Source organism: Phalacrocorax aristotelis, chromosome 3, assembly GCF_949628215.1.
Source record: "Phalacrocorax aristotelis chromosome 3, bGulAri2.1, whole genome shotgun sequence".
Classification (NCBI taxonomy): Eukaryota; Metazoa; Chordata; class Aves; order Suliformes; family Phalacrocoracidae; genus Phalacrocorax; species Phalacrocorax aristotelis.
The window spans coordinates 111745720-111772883 of NC_134278.1; the positions used below are offsets into that span (position 1 = coordinate 111745720).

Here is a 27164-nt window from a genome sequence, read left to right on the forward strand (position 1 = left end):
GTTACAGGGCTTGATGTGGAAAAGAACTAAACATCCCCAGCTTCTGTTGTGACAGTATGGCCAGATTATTAGCTGATTAAGTTGGCATTACTGCACTGGCATATTACTGGCATCATGCTGGCTTACATCAGCAGATGATCTGCCCCATCAACCACTAGCTTTCAGGACTGGACCTGCAGTGAACAACTGATATAAGCAATGTTTTGGTTTCCTTTTTCAGAATTACAAGTTTTCACAAACTAAAAAACAATGCAGAGTGAACAGTAAATCAATACTTCATTAATTCTAAAGCTTATGCCAGTTGTCTTGGAGGACCAGGAAAGCTCCAAAACTGGTGCACATATATAGACCATGCTTGTCTGGTCCACAAGCAGTTGGACCTGTACTTAACAAAGCTCATGAGATACAAAAGTTTTCAGCAAAGTTAGAGCTCTTATACTGTATCTAGCGTATTACACAGGTGTTTTAAATGTCTTTGTAGTGGGCTCAGAATTCCTTTTGAGGTGTCATGCTGCCCCGCCTTCCAGTTTGCCAGGGTTTCAGCATACCAGTTTGCTGAACTCACATGTGAATGATTCTAGCAAGTGAACACAAAGCCCATTTGTGTTTAGCCAGCTGTCTTTTAGCTTTCCAGAATGTACTATGAGGTTTTTGACTATTGGAGTTCAGAGTATTGTTTTAAATTTTCATAGGAGAGTTAATGTAGCTTACAGCAGAAGAATATGTTCATACTGAGGTTGTCCTGCCTTGGTCCGGTATAAATTCAGAGTTCCACTTACTGAAAGGCTCGCTGCAATTTCCTGTTTAACTCAGCCTTCCCTGGCATGGCCTCAGCTGAATGCTCACTTGCCTGTTTTGGCAGTGACTTTGAGTTGCAGCATGAGTTGTTATTTTTAATATTTTAGTAGTACAGTACTGTTAATTTCGCTACTAATCTGGGTTCTCCAGGACCCTGTTAAGGCAAGTGTTGTGAAAATACTAAAACCAGAATTTCTGCTATAACTCCAGTTAAATACTGAATTTCTCCATTTTAGGAGTATTATTTAAAGGCATTTAGGGTTATTATGATGCTTTCTTGAGTCTTTTACTTCACTGGTCTCAATGGATGCATGTTGAAAACTTTGTAAATACACATAAGAGATAAATGAACTATAGTCCTAGAATAGACTTGAATCTTCTAAGAGTCTGGTGTGACAGACAGTAGGAAGGCATGAGGTATGTTCTTACTATTTTCATTGTCCCATAGTTGATACAACAGAAATAGTGGTGTTGTGTAGCACCAAATGATGCCAGTATTATCAGCTATTAAGAGCTGTTGGAGGGACTTCACCCCATGGCAAAAGCTGCAGAGCAAGATGGTGCTGTGCCGCTCAGACAATTCCCTCATTTCTTTTAACTTGCTGATCCTAGTGAGCATGGTGGAGTGCTCTGCACCAGCACTTTGCTGGGAAGACAGAGATCATGCCATCGGTCAGGGAAAGGGAGAAGAGAGTGGGGTTGGGCCAGGCCAGACCGTGCATGGAGTCATAAAAAGTGAGTAAGACATACCATGAAGTCAGTACATCATGGTGTGTTGTGAGGGGGAGGTTGGCAGGATGTAGATTTAGAGCTGCATACTTCTGAGGTAACAGCTTATCATTCATTGCTTTCACAGACCACTTAATCCAGGAGTACTTCTCTCCCCTTCTGTCTGTTGTTGACCCTGTCACTATAGATAATAAATGCTGTGCATGTGCTTGTACCAAGTCGCCTAGAAGCCCTGGAGTCGCATGGAAATGCTTAGGTCTTGCTGCAGTATGAATAGTATAGAAAGATAAATCTAGTCCCATTAATGGAGTTATTCTGCCTGCTGAGCGGACACTCTAGAGGACCGACATTGCTAGGGCGAGAGGCTACTGAGAAAGCAGTGAATGGTAAGGAGCTGCTAGACGTTTCTTCCATCTTTTAGAAGACATTCTTGCTTACATCATAGCTACTGTTATTGGGCAATCCCAAGGGTTCTAGACATCAAAAATGACCAAGAATTTTGCCTTCTATACATCTCCCTTGTGAACAAGCCACTCTTGTACAGTGGAGGAAAGGCCCAAGTATTCCTAAGTGCTGGGGGCTGAGCTTACATGCAGGGTAAGTTGGTGGGCTTAGCACTGGTGACACGTGGAGAAAATGCTGACAAGATCAACAATAGAAAGCACAGGATTTTTTTTCCCGACGTGTAACATCATTTGCTTTGTATGCTGTAAACAGCTGTGGGACAAACTCTTTACTGGCCGTTTTCTTCCTATGCATTTTTCCTCTTCTCATTCTCTTTTCCCAGTATTTAATTTTTTGTCCTTTTTGAATTAGTCTCTATACCTACAACCTAATATAATGAAAACAGTAAGAAGAGACCAATCCAACTAGTTCGTATCGTGCATAACTTTGCATAGGTATGCTTTGCATAAGATTCGGGTCTCTTATATGCTTAGGTATCACTCGGTCTCACTGGTGTCCAGACTCCCCTGATTCACTAACCTTGTCTGCTGTCCTAAATCCAGTGTCATTTGATGTGTTTTCTGCCTCCTCCCTTGGGCAATCCTCTTTTTCAGTGCAGTAAGGTGCTGTTTCCATGCTGCTGTACATCATCAATTTGCTTGTCCTCAGTTGTTCTAAATCTGTGCTGGTGAGAACTGCAGCTCCCGCTTACAGTCCTGGAGGGTGTTGATTCAGTGGGGTAGGGCTTGAGTTTTTCTAAAAACAAGCTGGGTGGCAGTTGGAAACCAGCTGGGTGGCGACGGGCCAGGGGACAGCACCTGCTGTTCCCCACTCCTTTCTCAGTGTGCCCCCAGGCTTGGCTCGAGCACACACCAAAACCTGCGGTCAAATAACAAGGGTGGCTGGAACAGCCACTCTCTGTTTCAGGGAAAACATCCCTCAGGGTTATGCGACTAACAACTGTTCCTTTTCCATCAAAGATGATGGAGGGTGTGGAAGGGGGAGGGGGGAAACCACCCAACCCCACAGTATTACAATCTTATCAGTGTCAGCTCACTGTTTGGCAGCCTGTGTCTCTCCAGGTGCCAGGTTGGGTGCTTGTTTCTGGTGTGGTGGAGAGGTTGGCTAGCTAGTCCTTCCAGGTGCCTCCTGACAGTTTATACCACTTGAGTTCAAAATACAAAAAGTTCCTTTTAGTTTTTGTTTTGTTTTGTTTTGGGTTTTTTTTTTCCCCACACCTGCTTTCTGAGCTTTCTCCCATGCAGGTCTCAGAGGCAGGGAACCTCTCCCGGCAACCTGTGGTGCTGCCCTTCTTTCCACCAGCTATTCAGTGCAAAGTATGCAGAAGAATGTAAGAATAGTAAGGGTCCAATTGGATGTATATCTGTGTGGCTTTGAGACTTTGTTTTTCCCTTGCTTCTGAGAGAATAACAAATAGTGGTTCTAAGGAAACTGAATTTAAGCTGTTACTGGCACTCTTGATGCCCAAAGAAATATCTTTTTTATGGTGTTGGGAGCTGCATTTCCTAATCATAAAGTGATGCTGTGCCATGCCTGCTGTGGGGGACGACATGTGGCATCCTGTGGCTTAGAGCTTACTAGCAAGGGCCTGTAAGTTGCAACAAGAAGTTTTGATCCATAATCCTTGCCCTTCCACTGCAGTGTTTCATCACCTTAAGATTGGAATCCTCTGAAATGAATGAATCATTTAGGTTCCCTTCATATAGAGGCTGGCTCCTGGCTATGCAGTAGGAATGGACATCTTGATTCTCCTGATAAGCTTTCTGCCACTTAGCTCAATTCTTGTGCCTCAAGCTCACAATTTCTGGGAGTCCCACAGGGTGAGACTTCATGTACCTGGCACCACATGGAAAGAGGAGAAAGAGGGAGCAGCTCCTGCTGCTTCAGGTCATGTGGCAGCATGCAGGAGCTGCATCTGGGAATGGTTGTATCTGGTGGGACTCTAGAGGGTTTGATGCCTCATTTGGATGCCTTCCCCCCTGTCTTTCCCATCACTACAGCACAGAGTGGAGACATCTCATATGCTTAAGGACCCCAATGGACACGGCTTTACTGGCAGATCATGGCTCAGGCTCACTACTGGTCCCTTCCTCAGGTGTATGGAGAGGGAGTTTTCATCCAGACTGCAGTCTGGTAGTCCTTGCAATTCAGTTAGCAGCTCCAAGGTGGGTATTCCTCTTTCAGTTAGTAGCTTCCAGATTCATAGTTGACTAGGCAGTCAGCAAGACTGATGCACTGAAGAATTGAAACTTCACAGTAGGTGATGTGTGTGAAAGGTTTGGCTTTTCACACTTGCCTAGAATGATTGAAGAGTAAGAGAATGGGAGAAGAGAGGGCAGATGGCAGCCACAACAGGGCTGGTAGGAGAAGTGGCTGAGTGCTCTAAGAAGGAAAAGTAAATGCTCTCATGAACAGAATTAGCTGTGTTGGAGTTTGCAAGGCCACTTATTTTCAAAGCAGCCTTCAGCCGACCCAAGTTTGCATTCATGAGAATCTTTGTGGCTGGTCAAAGTGCCATTAGTGTTTAGTATGAATAAAAGTTTACAGCGTTGTGCTAGAAGTGCTCTTTCAGTCATTTTGAAAACATTTCTTTCTAATTATTCATTAGGTTAATCTGACACTCACAGGTGGCCCTGGATAACTAGCAGGCAAGAAAGCTGAATGGTGTGCTGCTGATTTATGCAGCATAGGCCATCAGTCAGAGACTGGAAACACCATCAGGTGACCATTTAGAGAAACAATGGAGAAAATTCTCTCCTATTTTACATCTCTCCATTTCAATTTCAAACCTTTCATTTAATCTTTTTTTTTTTAATATGGCATTCCCACCCCTACCCTTGTTCGCTGGTCATTAGAATTCCTTGTATAGCTCTTTTCTTCATCTAATGGAGACTTCTTGGACAAAAGTGTGTGTGGGGAGAAGAGGAGAGACAATGAAGAAAGGGAGTGGGGATGTAGCTGTTTATGGTGGCAAAAGAGGTACATAATTAATTTTCTAGCTGCAGAGATTTTTTTCTTATATAAAAGTTCCTGAGAGCTGAAGAATTCAGTTATTGTTTCACAGGAAGGGTGGTTTGTTGTTGTTGTTGTTTCAGGTTGTGTGGTTGTTTGGTTGGTTTTTGGTGTTTTTTTCACTTTGTGGCAAGTCATGGGACATTTTCTTCTTCCATTGTCCTAGGCTTTGGTCCAGAACACACTTCAGGATGTGGCAGGGAAGTCAGTAGGGCTACTGACAGGATTAAGAAATCTCCTGGAACAAATATCAGTCTTCCTGATGTGATCAGTTTAAAGGGTCTTATCTGAGCATCACTGAAGTCAGTAGGACTATTTCCAGTGTTTTCAGTAGACTTTGGATTATGCCATTAAAGGCAGTCCTTGCAATTTAGTTGGTTGCCCCAAGGAGGGATTCCTGTTTCTGTTAGTAGTTTCCAGATTCATAGTTGAGTAGGTAATCAGCAAGACTGTAATGCTTTCATAGTGCTTTCAGGGAAGAGTTTGATGATAAAATATATGTTGGTCTGACTGATGTTTCAGAAATTTGGAAACTGATGGTCTACATCTAGTTTGAATTGTACAGCCTCAGGGAGCCATTCAAGTGAGGGAAAGACCCAAGCAATGGAGACTGTTTCTTCACTTGCTGTTTTTAGCCTTTCTTCATGCTCGCATTAACAGTAAATTTTTTTCTTGTTTGATATTGTCTGATAAATACCAGTTCCTTTGTTTATGAAGCTGCTAGTTAACGTTGTCACCTGAATGCCTTCAAGTGATGTAACTAGGAGGTCCGTTGACAGGATAGTATATCAAGTCAAGTAGATTCTGTTCATAGGTAGCATATTAACAAATCACTACAGAAGGGAAATTTCTGGTCTGCTGGTTTTGATTCTAGTTCATTACGGTGACTCCTTTTAGATGTTAAGGAACTGTGAGGTGCTGTAGTCCAACAAAGCTGATTATTAAGAGAGCATGTTTCAGTTAAATCTGCATTATTTGCATCTAAAACAGTTGGATTTAAAACAAAAATATATTTCTTCAAATTTAGAAAAAAACCATCCCAGAAAGTCAATTGTCATGTAATAAAAATTCCTAAAAGGAGGATTTTTCAGACAAAGTAATGTTGTCTGGTTCTTCATTAGGGATGACTCTGATTATGTTTGACAGGATCTGCAGACTACCTTGTACAGAAATGAGGTCTTCCTGTAGGTTCTGTGTCTTTCAAGCATCACTTACAGCTTTTCCCTGTACCTCTCCAGCCTACACCTTTCTAGATATGTGCAGTCTACAGGTCATAGTCTTTTCCACTTATAATGGGTGAGTGATGTTAATGAGAGTATAAGGTTAGAAATGAGTAACACTCTATTCTGTAATATTAAAATTAATTTTTGTTATCATTAACTTGTTTTCTAAAGATACTAAAGCTTTATATTTTCATTAGACTTAGGTTTGTGTGGTCAGCTGGAAAGGAAGGTTGGGGGGAGGTAGTCTGTACTGTAGTAGAAGAGACCAACTTACGTATTTTGCCATTTTGGAGGCTGATCCTGAGAGGTCATTACTGCTTCCTCTTTCCATTATGAACTGTAATATAAAATGCATTTTCAAGGAAATAGTGTCTTTGCAAAAGGTGTAAAATGTGTCTAGTACAGCATGAGCTGCTACGGTAGTGTGGTATTTCAGATCAAAATTTGTGTCCTGAATTCGCTGCCTCCTTCCTGTGGCAGCAGAACTGCAAGCAGTAGCTGAACTCAGCCTGCAGTGAAGTGCTTTCTTGTTTTACTCTTGTAACATTTTAAAAGGAAGTAAAATTTGCTAAGGTTTAAAAACATAATACAGCAAACTAGATAGTCTTCCTTCAAAGGAAGACATTTGTTGGACCTTTCAATGTACTGCTGGGATAGTCAGGTGGTCTAGCGTTTGTGCTTAAGGTTGCAGGATATAAGGGAAATATAAAAATAAGATAGTGTCCTTCATTAACATTAAACATCTGGAAATGGTTTGGGGTGGATGCTTAAAACAAAACCAAAACTTTTCTCAAAACTGTGCATGGGCACCGGCGTCCGCTGATCTAATATTCTACGTCCTCCTTGCTACGAGTGTTCACTGTGATCTCTGAAAGTCGTTATATGAGTGGCTCTCAGATCACTTAACAATAAGTTTAATGGCATAATCTTACTGAAGCAAGTATAGATGAAATGCCTGTAAGTCTCATCCTACCTCTTTTTCAGTTGGAAGAAGGAGAAATCTTTGCTAAAATGGTGATAGACCTGGGCGAGGATGCTGGAGAGTCCCTAGCAAAGGGTTACCTGGCACTGGGCCTGACATATAGTCTTCAAGCTACCGATGGTGAGTTATCCTATTTGTCAAGTATGTTGTATGGAGAGCTGCTGTTCAAAGTCTTCCATGCAAGCAATAGAAATTTATTAGAAACTCTGCTTTTAGTGCTGAGTGGACATGAAAAACAATTGGATTGCAAGACAAATGGGGACCATCACTTGCTCTTCTGCGGTAATAAAAGAGAACTTTTTAGGTAAAGGAAGAAACGCAAATCATTACTTAGCAGGTGATAATCTGACTGTAGCCAACAATGCTTGGTGTGCTTTCCTTGAATATTTGTAATGTACTTCTTTTACTTATTTACACAACAAAAAGTTAAACTTTCCATCTATTTTCATATTTTTGTCACCCACTCATAAATCACAAAGAAATACAGTCCAAGAACTGGAGTCAGAAATGCCTGACTTCAGTTCCTGGCATGATACTGATTCCCCACAGAGATTCAACCTCTCTGTGATGTAATTTCTTTCTCTGCTTAGAAGTAAACAAGATAAAAATATCTACCTCACTGGTATATGTGGATGTTGACTAGATATAGACCACTAAATGTAAGAAGTATTTTATTTTAATGCTGCTTGCTTGGGTTTTGAATGGTTGGATAATGGGGTTCTGTAGATTTGGTGCTTGGTAGCCAGAAGGGCTCGAAGTCCTAGTGTTTGGGAGAGTTCTAGCTCTGATCTTCATCAAGCTTACAGGTGGGAATGGTCTTTGTATCTTCGACTTCTAACTTAGGTAGAAGGCCTTCTACCATAGTGTTTTTTTTTTAAATAATGGTTGAGCCTAGTGTATTTCCTAATCAATTTGGCAGCAATCAGTTTGTCTGCATGCAAGCAATAGCTTCTCTGTCAGATGGGTCCCACAGAAATGAACCAACTTCCAACTTCTTTCAGCAAATGAGCCTGAAACAACGCTAAAAGACTGTATAGTATCATGGAAGTAAGCTGGCCTTGCAAGTTACACCAGAATTCTGCAAGGCACGTGTATGAGGAAGTGGCTTGCACTCTTCAGTAGTGCAAGTTGATGTATGTTTTCAACCAGTCAAATCTGATCAGCTGTTCTCAGAACTGCTTTCCAACATGGGAGGCTAACAGGCACCGTAGCTCTCTCCAGTTCTCCATTTCTCTGCCTCAGAATAGTTCCCTCTAGAAAGTTCATGTCAAGAAATGTATGTCCTTCCTAGCCTGAACTTTCTCATACATATATTTTTTTTTTTAAGTTCATGAACCATTCAGTTCTGCTTAACTACCTAGCTTTTTAGGGCATTTTGCCTAGATTTTCTTTAAACTGTGCCTAAAGCTGTACAAAATCCTAGAAACTGTTTTCAGAGACAGGATTTCTATGTTTGCTCATTATGATCTATTTGTTATCCTTAGCATGGAAAGAAGGTGATTTCTAACAAACGGAGTTGTAGAGGCATGGGCTGTACTCTAAAAATACTTTGGTGCAGCAAAATGCACGTTGGAAACTTCTTTTCTGGAAGAGAAGTCTTCTCTGAGTTTTCAGGAGATCGGTTCAGATGTTGTAATAAGTGTCCTTTTTGCTGGATTTTTTTCTAGATTAGCATCTGATTTATGTTGTGAAACAGTGGAATATCTGCCTTCTCCTCATATCTCTAGCCTTTAAGTCAAGAGGGCCAGTCACTCAGTTATCTGAGGAAAATCTGAAGAGTGTATTTCCATCTTTCAGGTTATATTTTAATAAAATGGAGTAAGTCCTTTAAAAGCATACTTATGACGATCGTGAATATGGAACAGCATTTTACTAGAAAACATCAAATATGCACTAACAAGACATTTTTTCATTAGCATAGGTAAAAAATAGCTTATAAAGTGAGGAAGTAGAATGTGCTGAAAGGAAGACAGCCATTCCCCCATGTAATCCTGCCTCATACCGTCAATCTTGTTTATCATTGTGTTTATACTGGTTCATAATGACATATGCAGATACACAAACATCTGTGTATATATATGATTTTCATAACTTTCCACTTGACCTGACTTTCAGTGGGCTAGCATTTTAAATGGTAGCTAAGTGTTTCTCAGGTGTTTGACCAATTGCCTTATAAAGCTTATAGCATTATATGAGGATGCCAAGGTTAGGCTTTCTTATTTAAAATATCCTTTTAGTAAATATTTCTCCTCCTGTGTGACAAAGGCACTGTGGAGTTGTATTAAAGCCTTTTCTTTGTGACCTGCAAAAAGCACTTGCTAAGAAGCGGATTCAGAAGAGAGAATCCTACTGAATGGCAATTCAAAGAACTTGTGCGAGCAATGGATAAAAAGTCCCCTCCCCTTATAACTATTAGATTTGCTCCTGGGTGAAATAAGACTTCCTGAAACTTATGCTGTGTAGCAGTATGTGTAGCTTCCTTCTTCTTAGTGTCTCATTACACGTTTCTTGAAATAAGTCTCATTGAAGTAGCTGAAAGATGTGTCCTCAGAGGAAGTCATTGCTGCTTTTGCCTCATTCTTAGAAGCACAAATCTCTTGTTCATACAGAATGTCTATCTATTGCTATGCTAAATTTTCTGCAGATCTGTTCCCAATGGGTCAATGTCAACAGCAATCCTTTCTCTTCCTCTTGTAGTTCCAGTTTTGACATAAGCTGTATCGTCAACTTTGCCTCCCTTAGGTCTGGTGAAGAATCCGCTGAAGACAGGGGAAGGTGAGATGCATTTAACAAAGGCTAAAGAGGGAAGACCAGGTTAAGAATACACTGTGAAATACAAGTGCTCTTCCTGTCTAACATCATCACCTCACATCTTGTGAAATCTTTGTAGATTTAACAGACCCTTACTCTTTCAGAGATGAGAGAGTATGCTGTATTTCTGTTTTCACTTAGAATTTTGATACAAGACTGTGGATCAGGGACTGAATTGGAAACTTTTTCTATCAGTCCTTGTGGATTTTATAAATAATCAGTATACTGACAGCACTAGCTAATGTTAAAAAAAAAAAAAGGTAGACATTGCTTATTAGGGAACAAACCCATCATTTTTGCTTCTGGAGATAACAGTCAACACATGCAATCTTTAATTATAATTCTGGGTACTAAAATTGTACACCTTGCCATATTAGGCACCTTAACACAGGGGAATGTTTTCTTCTAAATTCATTATGTGCAAAAGGGTGCATGTGCATTTGTGTTTTAGTTTGGATTAGAAATGTGTGTTTGAAGTCCATCTCTCCATCATCCCCACTTCTTATATTGTGATTCACGTAATGGAACAAACTGAATTCTTTCCCATAAAACTAATGTGCTACATAAATAGACCTGATTATGCTGCAGCTGCTAATGGGTGTTCGGTCAGTGGGACAAGATTAGAACTAGACCCCTGTCCCCATGTTTGTAGCGTTGATGCTGATCCTCAGCAATAAGTGTTTCACTCCATGGATTCACACCTACTGTGCTGCACCTGCTTACTAACAGAGAACTTGTCCTGCCCTGTTTTCAAATGTGACTTCAGAGCTTCGTATTTTGGTGCCAACATGTTGCTGAAGATCCTGTTGACTTTTGGTAAGGCTTAAGCTCATTTATAAACCCAGAGTGCTTTAGAAAATAAACCTTGGGCTCCTAAGGTGGCATTTGCAAAAGTACTTACAGGAATAACTGCTGAAGTTTGAGAAACTTAAACTCCCCTGTACTCTCTGCCTTACTGTGGTCAGACTGCTTTGCATGTTATTTTAATCTAAGTAATAAGTCATACTGCATTTTAGTTGGTAGAACTGCGGCAACCATGCTCACAGTGGGTAAAGTTGGGTAGAGGCTGAAGAATTCATTAGTGCTGTCAACCTCAGAGAATGGAGCACAACTTTTAAAAGTTTAGTCAGACCCACCTAATTCTGTCTTCTTGGTGCAAGCTTTCCTTTGTCTGAAGTGAGAGCTTTTCTTCTTTGAACAATTCCAGGGGTAGGGCATCCACAACATCTCAGGGCAACCTGTTCCTGTGCCTCACCACCTCATAGTAAAGATTTTCTTCCTTATATCTAAGCTAAATCTTCCCTCTTTTAATTTAAAACCATTGCCCCTTGTCCTACCACTACAGGCCCTGGTAAAAAAAAAAAACCTCTCTCCATCTTTCTTATAAGTCCCCTTTAACTATTGAAAGGCCGCTATAAGGTCTCCCTAGAGCCTTCTCTTCTCTAGGCTGAACAACCCCAACTCTTTCAGCTCTCTCCATAGGAGATATGCTCCACCCTTTAACCCTTTTTATGGCCCTCCTCTGGACCTGCTCTAACAGGTCCATATCCGTCTTGTACTGGGGGCCCCAGAGCTGAACACAGTATTCCAGGTGGGGTCTCATAAGATCCAAGCAGAGGGGGAAAATCACCTCCCTTGAACTGCTGGCCAAGCTTTTTTGATGCATCCATCCCAAAATAAATTTTCATTGCTTTTTTTCCTAAACTATCTCTTTTAGCTGTAAAGGCCCTGTAAATGGCATGGTTAACTTGCAGCATCAGTCCTCAGTATTGTCAAACATAGATTTCAACATGTTTATCCAAGTCAGACACAAATCTAGAGATGGACAACCAAATTTCCTTCTTAGTTGTAGCTGAAGATGCAGTTCATATTGTGGGAGGTGGGACTCACATGCTGTTTCTCAGTAGTGCCAAAAGCCAAGCTGACTAGTTGTAATCACTTCAGTTCCATAACATATTTTGTGCTCTAACTACAAGCAGTCAAATGTCCTACCAGGTGGAACGTAAAAGTTCTCCCAGTTTTTCCATTTGATGTTTATTTTGGGGGGCAAATAGTAAAATTTCTTTGTCTTTCTCGATGTGTGGCATCTCCAGAACTGCTCTGTAACTTACATAAGGAACTTTGTGGTTTCCATGAGAAACAGAATCTGACGTATTTTTCTGGATTAATGTTCATAGCTGTGATCCAATACTTTCCAATATCTCGTGAAGTATTTCTGTGTTTACATCAATCTTGATTCTTTTGATTTTTTTTCTAAATTTTCCTCCTCTGTTACCTCTTTCCAGTACTTGGCAATGGGCCTGAATACTAGATTTAAGCCTATTGAGAGTGAAGCATTTCCAGCTACTTCTAATAAATGCTGCATTTTGCATGAAAGTCCATGTCTTCAAATTTATACTTTAAACTGCAAATTTTTTGTTCAGTTTTTACTACTTAGAGTAGATTTTGTGCCATAAGCGATTTTTGATCTTTATGATTTGGAAAATCCTGAAGATTGCTGTTTCTCCCAGATGAACTTGCTGTTTGAAGAACTGTTGGAAGATGTAGGAATAAAAAAGGTCTGATGACTGTAACTACTTTGGCAAAATAAATTGCTTGCGAAGTTTCACTCACTAGCATGTTGCAGAATCCAAAGAAATTGTTACCTTTGTACATCTTGGAAGAACACAACCCTTTCTTCTTAATAACTTTTAAGACTATTTGAATTTTATCTGCTTTTGTTGCTTAAGTGTATATTACTTACTGACTTTCTTTTCTGGAGCTTACACTGACTTGATATATGAAGTCAAATATATTCATAGGTGGATGTTTGCTGATGGATTAACTACTCGTCGTTTTTGTGCTGTTGATCAGTGGCTCTCAAATGCAGGATAGGTGGAACAAGAAACAACTGTTATGCAAAATCTGAAAACTAAGAACCAGAAGAAGACAGCCAATATACTTCTGTAAATTATCACTAGCTTTCCAGATATTTTGGATCTGAAAAAATCACGCTTCTCTAAAATCTTCCTCCGTTCCCCTTGCCCTTGATGACGATGATATCTTATGATACCCTGGCATAACAAGAACTTGATTCTTATCCTCCTTTTATGGTTTTGGCTTAGGAGTTAATTTGCGCATTGAGAAGCGAGCGTAGTGGGGAGGATGCTTTGGTCAAGCAGTTAGAGGCACCAAGGAGGGCATTAGCAGCTAATACCACACCTGAAGTAGCTTAAAAGTCTGTTGTGGTCTCAAGGGAGGTGGTGTGTTGTCAAGAGTTTTGTCATAAAGCTGCAAATTTGGCTCCTGATATTCCCTGTTCAACCTGCAACACCCTCCTACGTGAAGATGGTGGTGGAGATGGTCGGTGTCTGAGTCAGAATATGCTGCTAGTTACTGCTTTTAGCATATACACCAGTCTGGCAGAGGGCCTGTTATACTCTTATGTAGTTAGCGTATGTCCCCTTCTCCTCCCAGACTCCTTCAGTGCCATATGTAAATAAAAAATGCTTCAGCATTTCAGACAGGGGAGTTGGAAGAGTCTTTAATAAAAATGAAATTGAGAATTCAGGTTAAAATACTGATTTTGTGCTGTTGTTTAAAAACAAAATGGCATATTTTTCAGCCATGAACACATGTACTACCAGACTTACACAGTTTTTATGCTCCCATTTTGAAATAATCTCTGCTTGTGTAACTATTTATTTATTTAAACTGAAACATTGAATTCAATACTTAAATGGCATTGTTATCTTGTCCAACAGCTACTCTGAAGGGCACTCAGGATGAATTAAACAAGAAAGCACTTCAGACTTTGGAGAGGTGAGTAGAAAACTTGTGGATACTTGCATTGTGTATTTCTTTGGATGAATTGAGAATAATTGTTGGGTTTAATATATTTTTTTCTTCTGCATAAGGCTTCCTTGCTTGAAAGCTTCAAAAGAGTTCAGTAGATTTAAGCAATAGCCTGTCAAAAACATTCCTGTGATAGCTAAATGCAGTGATAATTTGGTTGACTATCTAAGGTAAGAGTACCTGTTCTGCTAAACAGAAATAACCTTAGCCCCAAATTAGCTGCAGTGAGATCTACAGTGCTGGGAGATGCAGCTTTCTCACATGATGCCAGCAGGCAAACGTGGAAAGCTAGTTTTGTCTCCGTACCTGTGTGAAGCAAGCCTAAAACTCCTATTGCCCTCATAGGGGGGAAGTACCTTCACCACCAGGGTTTAGGCTGCTATGGGGTGACCTGGCATCAGTTCACTTACAGGGGAGGGAAAGACTGCTGTCCTAATGAGTGTTTACATGAGCTGTTGTATGAAAAGGGGGCTATGGAGCTAGCAGTACAAAGCAGTCACCACTCGCCTGTTCTTCACCACTGTATTTTGTGAGGGAGTCTGATCCAGTGGCTCTGCCCTGAAAGTACCTGTGAATTAAACTCCCCTGCAACTACCTCTACCTCAAGTAAAACTGCTTGGGATAAAAATATTTTTTGTCAGTTCTGTTGTGGTAGAGAGGTGAGGTGTGACCTTCCTGACCCTGTTACAACTAAGTTACACCACCTAAAATACACTAGGTGATGTTCGGGCTGTTAACATAGTAAATGCAGATGCCTACAGACTTTAGATACCAACTAAATGGAAGCTTATGTGGTCTAAGTCTTGGGCTGAAGTATCTAATTCTGGGTTTGCTGTGGTCATAAATACATTACAAAAGTGAAGAAAATTTGAGTTCTCTGGTATCTCAAAGTATAGATGTAGCAGGTTGAACGTGTTACTGGATCTTAGCTGTTTTTCTGATGCTGAGCAAGGAGGAGTCCAGCATGTTCATCTTGCACTGGTTTTGCAGTGGTTGCAAGAGCATGTAGTAACCTGAAACTACAGATGTAATTCTGGATATTTACCCTATAAAGATCTGAAAGACAAAATTTTAAAACGCTGTTTATTTGGTCACTTTTTACATCAGGAGTATACTTCTAGTCACACTAGTTCCTGGGCTCCAATGTAACACTTTCACTACTGCCTAATTTTGATGTAATTGCGGTGCTGCAGTGCTTTTAATCTGCTTGTATTTTTATACTTTGACCTTTCTTACTGGCTGTGGCTTGTTTTCATGGTATCTTAACTCTAATTAGGAAGCAGACAAGCTTCTAGCCAAACATTAGCTACTCAAACTTCACTCAACAGGGATGATGTGATAGTGAGCTGGTTACTAGTGATTTCCTAAATGCCTGAGTTTGGTTTCTTTGGGTTTTTTTCTCTTCCTTATTTTTCACATGTTTTTAAAGTACATATATGATCTCTCATGCCATGATTTGGCCTGTATCCATCTTTGTAAGTGGCCTTTTCAGCTGGAAGATTGGATCAAATATTTTTCTAATACCTTTTGAGGAAACAGAACAGTAAAGTAACAACCCTTTGTTTCTTTCCAAAAGCACCATTAATCTCTTCTCCCATACAGCCATGTGAACTTTCCCGTTATTTATTGTTGGAGAGGCTACTGGAGGTTTCACAGGCGGCTTGCCTTGTTCCAACAGCTTGGGGCAAAGCTGGATTCTGTCTTGTGGAGTCTTGTTTGGTTTTGGGGGTTTTTGTGTTGGTTTTGTTCTTGGGACTTTTTAGTTTGGGGGTTTTTTTGTTGTTGTTCATGTATTCATTTTTTCAAGTGGGGGATAGAAATCAGTGACTTGACTTGCCTGTACTAATTGCACCTTGATGTCTTTGGGATTGCTTCAGAATCCTGGAGTACTACCTTTACTTGCAGAGTTACAGAACACATTCAGTCCATGATCTATAAAAGTCAACTCGAACAGCTTCTTGCTGACAGGCCAAGACAGCATTTGAGAGGTAGCTGCCATTAAAATGGTGTGTGGTTTGTTTCCTGAAGTAATTTATTTGTTTGTTTGCTTATTCTTAGCAAATGAGTAGCTTTGGCAGGGTTTTTAACCACCAGCCTTGTCAGCCTGTTGTTTCTCCCTCATAACGATGTTAATCATGCTCGCTTTGGGCAGGGCGAAACAGGTGCAGCCTTCCCTGGTGTCCTGGAACTCAGCCCAAAAAGAGGTCAGGAACATAGGTTGGTGATGAGGGACCTTTCTTCCTCTTCCCCATCTCTTCCATGTGGAATGACTTCGCTGCCACAGAGCTAAGAGTGAGCTCTGTGGGTCAGTGAGGGGACAATCCTCTGGACCCTTGGCTGGGCTGCCAGGATGGCATAAGCCAGGTGCCCAACATTGCTCGTAGGTTAGGTCCCCAAAACACTATCTTCATGTTGCATTGGTTAATGGCTTTTCTACAGGCTAGCACTCTCAGACTGCAGTTTCATGCTTAGCATGGTCTGAGAAGAACAGTTCTACCCTGGTTGTCCATCCCTGTTCCCTGCCTTGCACAAGCCTGTGTGAAGGGCCTCCATATCTAGTTCTGGAGACACTGCAGCTTTCACTAGCCAAGGGATCACTGCAGTGTGCACTGTTGCCTGCTGTGGACTAGAAGGTAATGTCTAAGAGGTCCAAGCCTGAGAAGTAAGGAGCTTGGTTTTGGTCCAGACTCAGTTCCTGCCATCAAATCCTCATTCCTCCCTCAGTGTCTTCCCTTTCCAAATTTGGAGACTGCTGTCAACGATTAGACTAGAAGCTGCAGGGTGGAGGATGTTTTATGTCTTTGAACACCAGCTCACGTCATGGGCTCCTGTTTTTTAGTCCTCTACATGCTCATAGTCACAATAACAACAGAAACAATTATTACTTTTTTCAGTGTAACCTAACCCTCTCCTATCGTTTGAAAAATGGCAATATAAAAACAAGTTGGGCGAGTAACTCCCTCACCTAAATTACTTAAAATAATGCTTTAATGGGTTTGTCATGAGTTAAGAGCTACTTTCTCCATATCAGTAATCCAAGTTCCAAAATATTAAATGGCATTTAATGAAGGAGCATGTATGTTGTATTACATCCTGGCAGTTGTGTTTCTCATACTTGTTCCTGTGAACCTGGCTTAGCATTGATGTGCTGTTTGCCAGTTTTGGTGTACTCTCCTGTTACTGGACTAGTTTTCTGTAGGAGAGGGCTGGGTTTTGTTCTGTGCTTGCGTGTGACTCACAGCAGAGGACTTCTGCAAAGTACAATCTAACAGTCATTTTTCTTTTTGTATTGTGTGGTCATCCTTAAAGAGCACGTGACTTGGCCCCGGAAGATCACCAAATCATTCTCTACCTATCACTGCAGCTGGCTCTTGTCAGACAGGTATGTGCAATGATTGGCAGCCACTGAGTTATGAGAGGGTGGGAGAGAAGGACAGTCCAATTGAACGAGACCCAGTCTTGCTGAACAGGGGTCCCTTCCTTCCTACACTGTAATAGAAAACAATAACAATCAGAAGATATTTCTGTAAGATATTCTTTTATTATTATTTTTAAACAATAATTCCATAGCATATAGAATGACCTTCCCTAGCGCATACATTCAGCTCTAAACTCATGAGCAGTGCTGTTCCCACTTGGAGCAACTTTGGGTGGGGTGAGCGAGGTGTGTTTATTCCTGTTCCCTGGGTATCATGCTGTGTCCTGCTGCAGGTCACTCCAAAGGCTCTCTCGTTACTGCCCAGTTCTGTATCATGCCAGATTGCATGCTGTCTGCACTGGGCATTGGTTTATTCCATACTTCGGCACATTCAGCGTTAGGCTTTGGGTGTTGGAGCTCTGCAGTGAGTGGGATTAGTTGGCATTTGAATGCTGCTGCAGGTGTTAGCTCATAAAAATTGGGCTGATCAGAAAACATGCTGCACTGCCTTTCAGAAAAAGCTTTTGGGCTGTGCTTTATTTTTCAGTCCTTTTTATAATTGGGGTGTGTTTTTATTTCTCTGTCCCTTCTGTTTAAACGCCAGTCTTTATTGGAACAGCCCCTATTTTTTAAATGCTTCTCTAGCTAGATTTGAAATTTCATCATCATAGTTTCCTTCCTTGGCAAGCTTTCTGCTTGCTGCAGTTTTTTCTCCTTAGTCTACACTACAGAGTCAAACAGTTGGGTCCTTCTTACTTTCCTGAGCTAATTAGGGAATGTGTGTGTTCATTAGGTTAGACTAATTGTTCCAAGAGACCACACTCTTGATAATGTCACTTTTGTAACCCTTTCCTAATGAGAGCAATGTGTTGTGAGGAAGCCTACAATAAGAAAGGATAATTAAAATGGCTTATTTAACTTTCTCATCTGCCTACTGGCTGCTTTATGATGCAGTTTGCAGGTCTTTCATTTAAAGAATATCCAGCTATCCTTTTCTCTCTCACAGCGTTTGTCTCTTAGAGAGGTTGTCTGATCTGCTGCCTCTTCTGCTTCTTGCCATGAGTAAAAGCATTACAGCTTTTCAGCTGTTATTCTTAAAAATAAAATCAAGATTTTTGTGGTCATTGGTTCTTTGTTGTTTTCACTGTTATTGATCCACTACATTTTAACTCATTATCCTTTCTTTTTTCTCCAGTTGTAGCCTATCTTTACAGTGTTGTTTTGTATGTCTCATTTCATCATTTCCCTTCCCTCCTGTTCTTTCCATTCAGTCTCTTGTCCCCATATTGACTTTCCTTTGTCTACCTCACCTGTGTATTTTCATGCTTGATGTTCTGCCAGTCACCCTTGCTACCATAGATGTGTGATCTAAGTGTGTTATGTAGCATCAGCCTGACCCCTGCAATGCTGCTCCTGCTCTTCTCCATCTAGTGAGATATAAATCTTTAACGCATGCTTGGAGAGAGAGGAGATACCTGAAACATCTTTATTTTCAGACTGCTGTAAAATGTCCTACTCTTCTTTTGCCAGTTTACTTAATGATAAACATTTGGTAATGCATTTTTAATATCCTTAATTATTTAAAGTATCTAATATATTCTCTTTCTGATTAACTGAAAGATAAATGATACCTTTTTTGACAGATTGCATTACCTACTGAATGTCACAGTTAGGGCTTCATCAGGTGATGCTACAGTATCAACAGATCAGGCCATTCCTACACAGTAGGCTATAATACAATACCTAAACATTATTGTCAACAAATAGGCTTTTTTGTTTCCATAGTCAGGGTCAATAAATGAGGTAACCTTGCTCACCACTGAAAAATCTAGGTATCAGCTTGCATAGATAAGAGAGCATTTTCATGGAACAAAGCGGGAGAGACAGCTGACCGGTAGAGTGCCAAACAAAGTTGGAGCAATTGATCTTCCTTGGAAGACTCTGTAAAATATTTCCAATAGCACTTTTCTCTGTCAGCACTGGGCAAGGGAGAAGGGAAATGGAAAAGCATAAGCTTCCCTCTGACACACAATGAGGACATGAAAAGAAGAAGAATGGTTATAAAAGGTTTTTGCAGAGTTGGCAGTTGAAAACCACCAGCAACCAAAATGAAAGATGCTGATGATGTGCTTTGTGCTTATGTTTGTGTGTGTGCCTCTGTGTCTTAAAGACCACTGGGGTCACTGGGAGGACTCCAGTGACTCCTGGATGCTCTAGGTCAGACCCACAGCATTTAGGGTGGATTTTTCAGTAAAATACAGAGCAGGATGCCCGCTTCTGTAAGGACATGGTCTTAATCGGGTTTTCCCCCAAAGTTGAAGTGCCAGGAGGCCAAGGTCACTATTTGCTGTGGTGGTTATCTCCACCTGCAGCACCTGGCTGGCAGCCAGCCGAGCGGATGGACAAATGAGACTTGTAACTCGCAGCTCCTGGTGGCTGGTTCGGCTCCTTCTCCTGTTTCTGTGGTAACAGCATTTGGATCAGAAAAAACAAGGTAGAATGAACATTTTAAAGCTCGCTGATTTTAATGCCTTGCCTTGTTTTTTAGCAGGCCAGTTTCTATGGAAATGACTCCAGAGAGTCAGCGCTCCTGTTCCTTTTATGTGCTGGTTCCCTTCTCATTTTGGGTGGTGCTGTTGTTTTTGACCTTGAATGCCATGTAAATCAGTATCGGATACATAAAAACAACATATGGGGGTTTTGTTCCATTTTAATACTTGATTTGGTTTGACCTTTCTTTGCATGAAAATAGGAAGGGAAAGACAGCCAGGGGCCAGCAGCTGAGAATTAGAGGTCTCACTTATCACTTTCATCTGTGGGCTGCCGACAGACCTGAAGTTTCAAGTGGCAATATCCAAAAAACACCTACTGCCTTCCAGAGTGTCTCTATGTAAAAATAAGATAAATGTTGGTTAAGACACCAGAGAAAATATTTCAGCTGTTTTCTCCACAGTTTTTATTCTGGTTTCAAGAAGGCGAGACTGCTGTCTTTTCTTTGCCCCAGGAGAGTTCGGTTTTAGTAGGTATCAAGAGGTGCTTCTTTCAGTGACTGCTGGATGTGGGTTGTTCTGGTCTGTGCTTCTCCCAGACCAGCTAGTGCCTTCTCTGCTGAACAGCAACATGCAGCTTTTCTGTCTAGGTCCTGGCCTAGATTTTTCTGGTGATCAAAACCAGCTTGTAGTAAGAATTCACTAATAACTTACAGATATGTCTGTGCCTGCTTTCCTGAAGTACTAGTGAACCGCAGCAAGTCCGTTTTCAATGGAAGCTCCTGCCAGTCAATAAAGCTTTCTCCTTTCTATAATCCCTGTGCTATAAAAAGAGATGGGGAAGATAGTTTTAATGGTTAATTAACTGTTACTCACAACTGATGTGAAATTATAAGGCCTGAAAACTCCTGTTATGAGATCCTATTTCATTTACCATTCTAAATATGCAAGTGCCTTTTACAGTTGGGAATTACTTTTAACACTGGTTCTGTTTTCCTTTTTATTCCTACAATAGTAACATCCAAGCATTGTTTTTAAGGGAACATATAGAATTATTGAAACAAATCCTATTATATAAGAGGCAGCCTAAACAATCCATATCGTGGCATTATTTTGGTAGTGCTGCAAGATGCTATTTCTGATTTACTGCAGTATCTTTGCTTCCTAATCAATGTGATCTGAATATACCTGTGTGCCATGCAGAACATGTGTAGCATATTTATTAACAGAAGGATGAATCAGAGAAGGGTAGCATCTTCTAATTGCAGGTTCCACTTGAACTTGCAGTCCAGCTGAAATAAGATTACTTTAAAGCGCAGTACTTGTAAGGAATTCCAACTGGCAACTTACCTCTGATACAGCCCTGAAGTTTCAGGGTGCCATCTGGGCTGCCAGCTTCCATCTTTCTCATATTACATAGTTACTTATTTACTTAAGTTGTGGCATCTGTCAATAGATTGATGATCTCTGGTTTTCAACAGAAGTTTGTGCTAAGTGCTGCCAAATATCTCATTCTTCTTATTATAGAAAATTAGTTTGTATTTTGTTGCACCTGGTCTGTTGCAGGTTGTTGTTTTATATAATGCTTCCCATAAAGGAAGAGAGTCTCTTCATGTTATTAAAGGGTATATTTTTCTTATCTGTGTTTTGCCCACTGTTTCTAATTTTGCAGCAGTACTGTGTAGACTACTAATGGTGTTACAGCACTAAGGAATCTTTTTGGGCTCAAGTTAAACAATCAGGTGTCAGAGAAGCATGATTAGCTTCCAAAAACAGCCATTGTCTCTGACTCCGATGGTACTAGAGGGAAGCACTGAAATGAGATGTAACCACTGCAAGCCCTATGCCACAGAACAGGGGAAAATTATTTTAGATTATGTCTTCCAACAGTTTGTGGCTGCCTGTTCAGCAGGCACAGGTTTACAGGAGCGACCACAACTGTCCTCTGTGCTGTTTTATTTCATGTACGTTGCAACAGAGTCAGAGATGTTCTTTGATAGCTGGCCTCTTTTAAGGGTATGAACTTGCAGTTGTGTGATTGCTGGACATTTGCACATATGAAGCAAAGTCTAAGTGACTTAGCTCGCATGTTCACGTGCAAGTAAGGTCAAGTATCCTTCCAGTTTCTAAGTCAGTCAGTAAAGACACTAGCTGCAAGTGTTATTCTTCGTCTAGTTCATACTAGCAAATTAGGATCACCTTCCCAAGTCTTTGAATAGAACTGTAGAATAGTTTGGAGGGGGCCTCTGGAGATCACACAGTTTAATCCCTGCTCAAAGCAGGGTCATCTGGAACAGATTGCTCTAAGTCCCCTCCAGTTTGGTTTACAGATTTTCTTTTTGTTCTAATGCACTTATTTTTCCCCTAAACTTCCTAAATTTCCTAAACTTGTGCAGGTCTGGGACAGAATAGAAATATGGAAAATAAGAATAGAAAAAATAAGAGGTGGTTTTAGTCCTGAGTGCAAGAAGAGTTTTGATAGCAGCTTTGTTTTAGCAAGTCAAGGTTATATACATCTAGTAGATGTACTGAAGAACTTTGTGGATTGGTAGATCTGGGCCCACTACAGTCTCATGCCTGTTCTTCTAGTTCCAAGTTGTCTTGTCATTGCTAGTGTTTTTACATTGTAAGAAAATATGTCCTAGTAAGCCGCTGAGGGAACATTGGTGATTTAAGCCAATGAGTTTACCTTTGCAGTAGGCTATAACACATGTGGTTAAAGTAGCTGCACTGACAAGCAGTAATTCATTAAAGCTGAGCGCTCAGTCATATATCGCAACCTGAACCTAAGCCAGGATATTCAGCAGTTTTGAAGCTGTGGGCCAGAAGCCAGTTTGGGGTTATGTCTGGAGCAGTTGCACTGATCTCCAGACTTGCATGAGGTCACCAGTACTAGAGTAGCTAAGTACTTTGGCTTGCATATGCATAGCAAAAGTGAAATGTCACTTGGACATTAGGATGAAGTTGTCCCGTGAATAGAATATGTACCGTGCTCCCAGAAGTATACCTGGCATCTAGATAATCAGCAACCTCTGTTCTAACTGCAGCAGTGTAATTGTTGCTTTCCTCAGCTACGTGGTACCTGTTTTCCTGAGTGATCTGTGGAGGTAGTGGAAGTTTGACACTGGTGGTATACCAAGGCAGGAGAATGTCTGCAGAGCTTTGCTACGTGGGAGGTTCTTGTAGTAGGAAAGGAGCTATGTTCTCCTTCCCCTTACGGAAAGGAGAGGGAAGGTATATATGAGGAAAAGAAATTTGTACATTTTTCTGTTTTGTTTTCTGAAGGCTTCCAGGACCAAACACAGATCTGGAATAATTTAAGTAACAGTAATTTCAGACACTAGAGACTCATAAAGGAAATCCTCCTTATAAAACTTACTGGTAGCCAAAGGAAAGAAAATCTTCTAAGAAGTTCCCTTTTGAACAGATAACCTAAAATAGCGTATTAGATCACAAAGAGCATGTGATATACTTGCATTCATTATAGATGTTAAGTTTTCTGCCAAGTGAGACTTGATTCTAATGACATGCTGCTGCTGTGAGTGTCTGGACTGCTTTATACAGCACTGCTTGCAAAGACATTTTGTTTTCTGACAGCATTTTGAATCTCGACTCTTTTACCCTTGAACATTTAAACTTATTTTTTATGTTCTTGATCCAAATCATGAAAGGCCTTGTATGGCCATCACAAGAGACAAAACGGAGCAGAGATGTCTATGTTCTCTCCCAGATGAAGAGCCAGCCACCCATCCTAGAAAACAGAGTTGAGTACTGGGCCTCTGTAGTGGATCTGTTTACAGCATAGAAGCACCATGCCAAAGTCAGAGGGGGTTGATTGGATCAGGTCTGCTGTCACTGTTTATATGTAGTGATTTAGTAATGCTGCAGACTCTTTTCTCTAGAATGTGTGGTTTTTATCAAGCAGTGCAGTCTGTTAATTTTGTCAAACTGTTCAGATAGTAGAAGTCTTTCTCATAGGTGCCTAAGTAGGATTTCTTCAGAACTTCTAATGACTGTATTTGTTCTTATCTTTGGGATATAATGTAGGACTGAAGGAGAAATGTGTTCTCTCTTTATTTCTACCCCACCTCCTCCCAGATTTCTGATGCTATAGAACATCTTCAAGAAGCACTGCAACTGTGCAAAGATGACATGAATTCACTTCATCTACTGGCCCTCCTCTTTTCAGCTCAGAAGCACTATCAGCATGCACTGGATGTTATCAACATGGCTGTTGTTGAATACCCGGAAAGCTTTAGGTAAGAACTGTTGCATGATGCAAAACATCCAGTCAGGAATGATCTGCTCTTTAGCTCCGTTCTCAGTTATACACAAGGAGCCTGTTAAATCAGGTGTGCTACCAGTGTGTCACTCTCCTCCTGCATGTACTGTGAAGTTAAAACATGTGAGGCTCAGGGTATTCTTTTGATATTCTGTCTTCATGGTCTTTCTGTTTTTGAAACAAATCCTTGTGTTTGTTTGCTTTTCCAGTATTTGTCTTTTTGTATTGTGCTGATGGTGTATTCTCCCATATATATCTCTCTGTATGTCACTTCACGTGTGGAGAAATGAGTGGGACAGCTATGATGTCTGTCTGTATCACAAATAATTTTATATTTGCTGAACTTCCTTGTTAAAGACAAACAAATTCTTCATGTATTGACCATTCTTTTGATGCTCATGTGTGACACAATTTGCTGCAGTAGCACAGCTGGGGAAAAAAGATAGTTGAAAATCACAGGCTGTAATAATGTATAGCTGAAAGGATGGTTTGGCTGCCTAAGAGCAGGTTTCAACTATCACAGACTTCTTGGACTCAGAGGTTTCCACTGTTCCATGTTTGATTCAGTCCTTCATCCATTTAAGGGAGGTAAACTTAATTCCTTGTGATTTACTGTCATGACCTTTCAAAACATTGAATTTTTCTGTTCTGTACAAAAATTAAAGCTACTGTAATATCTTCTGGTGATAACATACTAACTGAGTTTCTCAGCCAAACTGCAGAAAATCCTGTTGCATTGCTGGAACAATCTGCATCTCTTCAGAATTGCCTGTATTTAACTGATGTTTTAAACCCAGGCAGTGCTGTCTTTAGGCAGCCTGTGCTCTCATTGGAGAGCGGGAGTGGCCTCCACAGGTGTAGTCCAGCAGCTGAGTGGGACATTGTCTAAGCCAGAGCAAAGGAAGGTCACAAGTGAGATTGAAGCTATGTAAATGTGAGCTTGAATGCTTTATGATCTTTTAGAACTATGGTGCTATATCAGCATATAATGCTTTTCATTGTAAGCTACGTGTTGCCATTTGAAATAGCTCTTCTGCCTGTGTTTTTGAGGTTACTTACTTTGTGTATGTGAGGAGCTAAGGCTGTCAGTGCACATCTTGAAGAGTCAAGTGAAAATTAGCAATGGAAAAGCTCTTAAAATGATGCCAACATCTCTTCAGACTGTGAACATGGATATGATTGAAACAGGAAATAACTCCAGTGGCTGCTAAAATGTGTTTTGTGGTTTGAAAGTAATAAGAATAGTAAAAAACCTCATGTCGTACAGTCAACGGTCACATCATACAGTCAAAGATCAGATGTTCATTGAGGACTACAAACACTCAAAAGATAAATAAGACAGAGGTGGAAGAGGAAGAAGAAACTGGTTGTTTATGCGAGGAACAGTGTGTTCGCCATGTCAGATCAACCAGCTGGTCCATCAAGTCCTAGGTCGTCCTCCAGCAGTTGCTGATAATTTAGGCTTCACAGGAGGGCAAAAGAAAGAGAACATGGTGTGCAAAGTAGCTTGTAGGGCCGCTACGTGGGTTCCTTTATGCTGTCTGGTAATCTGATTTCCCCAGAGCAGGAAAGAATATTATCTGCCCTTCTATCGGAGCCTATCTTCATGTGTGGAAAGACCTTGCAAGGAATAGCAGAATAGGTTGTTTCTGGTAGAAACAGTTAATATTGGTAGCAAAGGTCCCAAGTTCATGCTTACTCCTAGACACAGACTTGCTAGAGTGTGCGCTCTTGGAAAAACCCCTCTTTGCTCCCTGCATGCACTGTAGTACGTAATGCAGTTGGCAGTGAGACTCATTCATGGGTACCCAGGGATGCAGGAGTAGGGGCTGGCTTATTGCCTCTGCTGCTATGACTAGCCTGGTCTCAGTGTGGGTCTTTCTCTAAAACAGCCAGCAAGTAACTGATGAGTGAGGGAATGGAGGGAGAATATCAGAGGAGCAAGACAGAAAATAAATATATTTAAAACAGCATTTCTGAAGGAAACGAACAGAATCCAATGAGGGGGAAAGCAAGAAGAGTAAGGGACTGCATCTATAGTTTGTACCAAATCTGAAGCTGTTCCAGACTTTCTGGAGGTCTAAAGTCCTGTTTATGCTAGGAGGGCTTTACTACTTTGTAAAACCTCTTTGAAGCGAGAAAGAGCTGATGCTATTGTGTATCTCCAGTTGTTATTGCCTTATAGAAAAATTGTAATAAATTTTACTGCTGCATGGAATGACTACAGGATACTTCATGTAAATAGTATAGGCAAGTTCAACTGCATGATTTTAAAGCTGTATTTAAAGTGGTTGATTATTTTTCCCAATTCACATTGATACGAACCAGGCAACTGTGTAATGTGGTGGCTGGGGGCTCCCTTCCTAATGACAACTCTTTTTGGAAGCATAGTTTGATGGTACGTATCAAGAAAAGAAGATGAAAGCTGCATTAAGGGAACTTAGGGCCTTAGGGCTTTGCAGATGGCAAAAAACGTAAGCGTTACCTGGATGTATATCCTAAACAAAAGAAAGAATAATATGTTCAAAATTAAGGTCTTAGCTGGCGCAAACTACAGACATCTCCTACTGTTCCATTGGTCTCTGACTGTATATAATTAAGATGCATTTATTCCTGCTTTTTTTTATTTTCATATTAAATTCTTTCATTATATATTTTAAAGAAGGAATCATTCAGGATGTGATGTAGTTGGTCTGTGGTTGAAGCAATTGGAAAAAATGTAGTGCATTGCTCAGCTGATTCTTTGGCAACATCCTTCAGCATGAGCCCCATAATACTGACCCAAATATGTCTAGAAGTGCCCCTTGTTGGAGTGTTTAAACTTAAACACTTACTTCACATTTCAGTGGTTGCTATGGTTCATAGGGAGGGAGGGATATGAAAGCTAGACACTGAATACAGTGAGAGATGAGCTGGAGTGTTTTGGATCAAGCTGTTGGAGAAGAATGTTGAAGAACAGCTGGATATCCAAAATCACAAATTGTTCAGAAAAATGAACTTGAGAAGATCACTTCTGCCTGAAAGGTGGCATGTAGCAACAAATGCATTACATTACAGGCAGTGAATGACTGAATTTGAGCACTTGGATGTGCATGACAGAGGAAGACTGGATAGAGGAAGA

At 40.7% G+C, this 27164-nt stretch overlaps 1 protein-coding gene across 3 annotated transcripts in view; it reads left to right on the forward strand.

Annotated features, from left to right (window-relative positions):
• Positions 1–27164, forward strand: part of TTC7A (tetratricopeptide repeat domain 7A) — a 184957-nt gene that overhangs the window by 60826 nt on the left and 96967 nt on the right. For 2 of the 3 annotated variants that reach the window (XM_075089097.1, XM_075089098.1), the window contains 4 exons: positions 7212–7329; positions 13764–13821; positions 17164–17236; positions 23860–24020. In XM_075089097.1, coding sequence (XP_074945198.1) covers positions 7212–7329; positions 13764–13821; positions 17164–17236; positions 23860–24020 — 410 coding nt within the window. The remainder of the gene's footprint in view (positions 1–7211; positions 7330–13763; positions 13822–17163; positions 17237–23859; positions 24021–27164) is intronic. The other variant, XM_075089096.1, reaches the window with a different exon arrangement.